This window comes from Oreochromis aureus, linkage group 7, assembly GCF_013358895.1.
Source record: "Oreochromis aureus strain Israel breed Guangdong linkage group 7, ZZ_aureus, whole genome shotgun sequence".
NCBI lineage: Eukaryota > Metazoa > Chordata > Actinopteri > Cichliformes > Cichlidae > Oreochromis > Oreochromis aureus.
This window is the reverse complement of record NC_052948.1, coordinates 25169035-25176231: the sequence shown is the minus strand read 5'-3', so window position 1 is coordinate 25176231 and position 7197 is coordinate 25169035. Positions and strand designations below refer to the sequence as shown.

Here is a 7197-nt window from a genome sequence, read left to right as displayed (position 1 = left end):
AAATATTAGTAGTCAACCTTTATAAAGTGGAAACACTTCTTTACTGAAACATCTAAAAACATAAAGGTTAATGCAGTATAGGGCAAATACAGAACTTGTACAATTTAATTGTCTTAAAAGTCACGCACACACAAAATCATCTTGGGCAAGCTTGCTTGAAATTTAAATTTTTCCTCAATAGTTCTCAAGGCTTCTTGAAGGGATTTGCAAAGCTCTTTTTTTAGGTGTTTTTACTATTTTACTGCCAAGATGATCCCATGCTGCTTTAAGAACAATGAAGCCACTGTCATGCTGAAAAATGAAGCCAATGATGTACATTCAAGATGCTGTTGCATAGTGGATAAAAAGCTGACTGCTTTGAAAGATCCCAAAACCACTTCCTTTAATGTAGTTGGCTGTAGATATACTGTTGTACCTCTCCCCTGACTTCCAGTCTACATATTGATTGAAGGTCCTTAACCCAACAGCAGGACCAATATCAGTTGCTTTATGCAAGGACCTCCAGGAGGCCACTTGTGTGAATGTCTCTGACCAATTATAAATGGACTTCATGAGTGTTGCCTGAGGGCATGGCGTCCTCTTGTGGGCCCTGTGCTCATTGCCTGGCACAGTGTAAATCATGATTTACCACAGAATACAAGAATTGGCAGATCCAGAACTGGTGCCCTCTGCTTTTCATAGGATACCATCCATCATCTCATTAGGAGTATGTATGTATGTTAGGAGTAGGTCTTATCATGCTTTATTTTTAGCTGTTTATCAACCTACACTCTCTTGGATGCTATCAAGCTAATCATGGTAACAACTATGTGAGGAAAAACAAGCATATTGAGACGAGTTAAGAGGTCAAAGGTCAGCAGAGACTGACATGGTGAAAAATGTCTTCAGCCACACCTCTTTTCTGTCCACAGAAACATGCACACAATGCCTGACAACACAGACTAGTTAAAGAGAGTCAGACAGAAAATCTCAGCAACTCATACATTTTATATTCACCAGAGTCACAGATTATTCTGCTGACATGGGTGGGTTGGGTGGGGAGTCTGAAAACCAAAACCAAATGACACAAAGGAGGGAACATCTGTGACCATAGGGACTGATTGTTTTCTCTGAAAAGCGAGACAAGACTGAAATGTAAGTGAAGTGCTTTGGGAAAACATATCATTTATTTTAGATCACAACCACTGATTTTATTTCATTTCTACCAGCTTACGTAAGCTTTAACTGCCATTAATATTTGTCATGTTACCAAATAACTGGCTCCAACTGACTTATGTTGAAAATACAGGCTAGTTGTGTAATGATTGTGGAGAGTGTTTTCTTGGTGTTCATTGGGCCCTATATGGCCAGTTCATGATGATCTGAACTCTAAACTATGTCTGAGTCGTAATGCTAATGTGTATCCTGATATGGGTATAGTTTTTGATCTAATAGCTACTTTTAGCATGACAATGCATCATTTTACCAAAGTGAAATCATCTGAGTCTGGCTTCCAAAGCATGACAATTAGTGTCGGTGGATTTTCGGTGCTTCCCCAGTCACCAGATCTTAATGGAATTGAGCATCTTTGGGTTTTAGTAGATGTTGTTATATCATGGTGAAACCACAAAGGAACATAGAGTCCAGAGAGTAATTGCCCACGTCACGTGTTCCTCATGTCAAAACCTGGTTTTCAGAAAATGTTGGATCTCAACCAGGCACTCTCAATCCATTGCACTGAGTCAATCCATGGAAGGAATCATGGGCAGCATGATGGTGTGGTCCTGGGTTCAACTCCACCATCTGGCCAGGGCTTTTCTGTGGTGTGGAGTTTGCATGTTCTGTCTGTATTTACATGGGTACTCTAGCTTTCTCCCATAGTCCAAAGACATGTTACCATAGACATGAATCGTTGTTTGTCTTTTTGTGTTAGCCCTGCAACAGCAACCTGTCCAGGCTTTACCATGCCTCTTCCCCTATGTTAGCTGGGAAACACAGCTTGTTTTCAGTAGCCTTTTATTACCGAAACAAAACAGTTTGTTTTGTTTGTTTAGGTTTGTTGATGTTGTCCTTCACTTAAGTGTGTGTGTCCAAAAACTTGAGATCTGCAGCTTGTATATTAAAGGGTTATTTCCACCTATAAGTAAGTGATATAAGAAGGCGTATTAGGTCAGATCTACTGTGATCTATCATTATTTATTTTATTCTTGGCTTCCACTCATCCACCACGACCTAAGGAATAGTAAGATTTATTTTCTTTTTTCGACTATATGTTACATTTTCTTTACTATTTTAAAATATGTTATAACTTGCATGAAACAAATCAACAATTAATAATTGGCATGAAATAACATGCTCATTTTGTCGTTCATCTTCTGGACATTGTAGTTTTAACATGGTAGGTATATTCTTAAGCTTAGGTTTAGTTAATATTCTCTGAGCACTGTGGTTCTCTTTTCATCAAATGAATCAGTTCATAAGTTGGTTAAAAACTGCTGTTACCTGCATAAAAAACTAAATAAGCTGTTATATTTGACCTCAAAGATCAGCTGGAGTATAAAATAAAAATACTAAAGTAAAGAAGACAATCAGTCTTTTTTATTTTGGTCGTTTAGGTTTTGTTTTTCTTGTTTTGTTTTTTTTGTTCAAAGTGTCTAGTAGGATTTGTTCATATGTGCTTCTTGAAACTGTGCAGAGAAGCAGAGCAGACAGAGCATGCCCCCAACACTCATAACAAGATTAATGTCTATAGACAGACGTTCATCCATCACATAGGCTGGGTCCTGGCTTCTGTCCCAGACTAAAGCTGACGGGGGTCACATAGGGCGTCCTCCCTTGTGTGCAGACCAAACATTGGCCTTCCCCTTATTCTTGGTCACATTTACCATTACAGAAGATCTATAAGAAGATACATCTTATAAGAAGATATAGTATTAGGAACAGTCCCAGGGTTGTATTTGACACAATTAGCACTGTTGTTTCTCTCCCACCTCAGCATGCTCTGTTACTCTTTCACATTATTGTTCTCAGTCTTTCTCAAAATAAGGCTGTGTACCTGAGATCCAAAATCAGAATCAGAATACTTTATTAATCCCTAAGGAAATTGTGTGGGTTACAGTTGCTCAAAGACAGTAACAGTAACAGACTAAACTACTTAAATAATACAATATGTTACAGAGTTAACAAATTTAAGAAATAGCACTAATATATACAAATCGCTCAATTATACATATCAAGAATATTACAGAGGTGAAATATATGATTGACATTTACCTCTAACCTGTGAACTTTGTCATTTGCTATTTTACTGTACAAAGGTACTGTGCAAAGGGTGTAACTATTGCAGAGTGTACTGTGCAGTAGATGGAGGAGTTGTACAGGTAGATGGCCACGGGCAGGAATGATTTCCTCTGTCGTTCAGTAGTGCTTTTTGGTCATCTCAGTCTCTCACTGAACGTGCTCCTGTGACTAGCCAGCACGTCATGGTATTATCCAGCATTGAATTTATCTTGGACAACATCTGCCTCCCAGACACTATCCTAAGAGAATCCAGCTCCATCCCCACAACATTACTGGTCTTGCGGATAAGTTAATTTAGTCTGTTGGTATCTGCAATCCTCAACCTGCTGCCCCAGCATGCAGCAGTATAGAGGATGTCACTGGCCACAACAGACTCATAGAAAATCCTGAGCATTGTCAAACAGATGTTGAAGGCCCTCAGCCGCATCAGAAAATAGAGTGGACTCTGGCCCTAGCTGTAGAGTGCAGTGGTGTTTTTAACCCAGTCCAGTTTATTGTCTATGTGTACTCCAAGGTATTTATAGTCCTCCACAATGTCCACATTGACCCCCGGATTGAAACAAGGGTCAAGGTTTTCCTTCAGTCTCCCCCTCATTTTTCATCAGACTGGATTGCCTCATATATATTTGATGGGACTTTCTCTGTTAAATCATTGCATTTGTTCCAAGACTCTTGTGCACTGGTAGAAGGCAACGTGCCTTCTACCAGTGCACAAAGAGTCTTTGGACAGGTGTCCATCCTAGTTCAGTGTCAGGCCTGGATAAGTGACTGGTTTTACTCCATGTTTATATTCTGTTTTTCTAAACATATGCATTGATAATAAATAATAAACTAGGAAAATAAATAGCATGTCAGGTATTCTGTGTCCTTTCCCAGTTTGTTATACTTTTATACAGTCTGCTGCTGAGCTGCCCGGGGATGCTGCACTCACTTGGAAATAAGAGTTTACATGTACCATTATCCCATTAACATGAAGAGGAGAAAAGTGTTTGGCTGAATTAAGAAAGAAGAAAAAAATAGAAACAATAATCTTAGCTATGGATTAAAAACCAACAACAAATGCATATATATCATATTCAAGCACCACATTTTCATTTTTTTTCTTACAAACAAAAGCCACATGAAAATTATACCAGAACCCTAAATACTAAACTGAGAGTATAACCAAGCAATCTGTTACAAGAGAAATGACGCAAAGCTCAAAACACCATACAAAGGAGATGCAACTCAACTAAGGATAAGGTAATCTGAAGCAGTAACAAGAAAGAGCCACAAAGGAATACATGATAGAAAACCTAAACAGCAGACAAACTAAGAATTAAACTAAACAAAATAATAATAAATAGAACTAAAAAGGCCAAAAACACAAAATACTGGGTCAAAGAGCAAGGACATGTGACATCAGCAGCAAATGCAGATCTTCTGTTTGCTGTTGATGTGTGCGCCCTTCACATTTTAACTTTAGACACTGAACCTAAATTTAATGCATTTGTTCAAAGCCAAAATAGACTAGATTTCTCTCACTGAACAAGAAAAAGCTGAAAAGCTGCACATGAAGTAATTAAACTCAGAATAGCAAGAGCACCTTGTATAAAATTCAGTGTTTCAAATTTTGCAAAAACATACACATTTTGTTCAGTTGTTTTGGGTAATACTGATAAAATGTTATAGTTTTTACTATGCTTGTTTCACATTTCCATTTTCTAAACATGTACTCTTACTTTTTTTCTCATAAAGAGAAAAAAAATCACTACTGAGCAAAACTGAATTCAGTTTATTGGTCCACAGTCCCAGTTTCTCTCTCATGTGACCCTTTGGGAAAATTAATTGGCAACCCGTGCCAGTGGCCACTCTTTCAATGATGAGGATGTACACATCCTGGACAGGGAGGAACGCTGGTTTCATTTCTGAAATGAGGAGGGGGCCTAAGGGTACATCTTTCACCATCTTACAGTCCTGTGTTAGCAGCCATTCCCCAACTCTCTGGGAATGATAGTCAACTCCCATCGAACATGGATCATGACAATTTGCGTCTTAACAATGATGAAACTGACCTCAGGGTCTGTTGTTAGTCAGTGGTGCTAGTTTCAGTCATTATGCAAATGTTCTGTTTATAAGGCTGGGGAAAGCTATGGTCAGCTGAGACTGAAAAAGTCACAGATCAAAAGTTTCTCCCAATGAAAACACTACGTCCAGATGAACAGAATCAACTTCCTGGGATTCACTTACCTGGATGACTGAGCATGCATCAAGATATGAATAGTAATATTGCTGTAATAAAAAATATCAAAAAACAACCAAAAACCCATCTCAGTTTAATTTAAATAATACTGATGATCCAAAAAGACAGTGTCACTACTGCAGGCTGAGAGCTTTTGGCAGCTGAAGCAGAAATGTCCACACAGATCCACTTCTTGGGAAACCCTTCATCTGCCGCCTAGGCTTCCAGGTTTTACCTTCCACTATGTATTCTAGAGTCGTGCTTCTGTTCAGTGTAAACACAGAGTCCCCTCTTACAACAGCAGTGAATAGTGAACCTCTACTATTGGTGAAGTGTCCAGGCAGGCTTGACCACTGGCCCAAACTCAGATTATAACAGTCTATGAGGCATCTTAGGAAGTCATCAGATGGGCCATTTCTCATGATGAAGAGGTTGTCCCTATGGCCCACCATGCAGTGACCATAGCTTTGGTGCCTGATCAGTGTGGTAACTAGCTGCCACTCATTTTTCCCAGATGCATACTCGTAGATCTCAGTGGTCTCCATTGGCCTCCATAAACACACAAATATCCTGCTCATGGTTTTGGTGCAAGCTGCTCCTGCTGCTGGCCGAGGTAGGTTAGCAGCAAATGACCACTTTCTGTTTTTTACATTGTATATTTCCACAGATGACATTACTGTTCGCTCATACTCCCCTCCTATGGCATATAAATGACCATTGAGACCCATAAGACTAAGATTGTAACGCAGCTGTGCTGGGCTGGGAATCCTGCTCCAGCTGTTGCTTTCAATACTGTAGCAGAAACAAGATTCCACAACTTGTTTATGGATGCCATGAATGCCACCAATTATGAACAGTTTGTTGTCTAAAACAGTCACTCCAGCCATTGAGGTGCTGGCCTCTAGTGGAAGATCTGTTAACACTTTCCAAGTATTGCCAGTTTCATTGAGGTAGCAGATGGTCCTTGAGGCAGCATGTACAGTTTCATCCAAACCACAGGTCACATGGGCTCCTACAGCCATGAAAACATGGGGGGTCAAAGACTCCACATAAGAGATAAGCTCTAATGGTAAGGTTTTCTTGACCTCTACCTCAAGGTCAGTGTACATGTCTCGAATGAACAGTGCTGCTGCATGGTAAAGATCCATAAGTCCAAAGACTGCAGAGGTGTGATACATCAGCAGACAGTTTTCTGCATCAAGAAGGTCAATAAGATGCCTAGTAAGTGTGGACACCTGCAAGAAAGCTGCACATTCGATGGCTTCCACAATGTCGTCCTCATCCAGAATTGGCTTCTCTCCACGTAAAACTGCTAAAGCTAAAAGGAACCCTTGAGCTCGCAGAGACTTGAGGTGGATTTCTTCCTGCTGACATTCCTTCATACCGGAGCGATACAGAGCTTGAAAATAGTCACAGCTCTGCACCAGTAACATTTTCTCCTCAGAGAACTGTCTGTCTCCAACCACGATAGTTAGTTTAGCTGAGACGAGACCAGAGCCAGCACATGGTAGATACCTTTCACAGTCTGCACCACTGAAGCTGCCATTGTCCTCTGATTCTCCATTGTACACTGACATTATAACTTGCTGGCAGTAACAAATATCCTCTGTAAAAATTACACAAGAGGTAAAAGCATTTCCAAAACTCTTGGAGTAGAGCACAAGAGCAGTGACTCACTCTTTAGAGAGGATCAGTTA

General features: G+C 39.9%; 1 protein-coding gene across 1 annotated transcript; it reads right to left on the bottom strand.

Annotated features, from left to right (window-relative positions):
* Positions 1-5634: 5634 nt before the first annotated feature.
* LOC116319267 (kelch repeat and BTB domain-containing protein 13-like) lies at positions 5635-7077 on the bottom strand. Its single transcript, XM_031738550.2, has one exon. The coding sequence runs from the start codon at positions 7075-7077 to the stop codon at positions 5635-5637; it is 1443 nt and encodes a 480-aa protein (XP_031594410.2).
* Positions 7078-7197: the final 120 nt, after the last annotated feature.

Excerpts from the sequence above, each read along its gene's own strand:
- LOC116319267 (XM_031738550.2), bottom strand. The coding sequence starts at position 7,077 with ATGTCAGTGTACAATGGAGAATCAGAGGACAATGGCAGCTTCAGTGGT.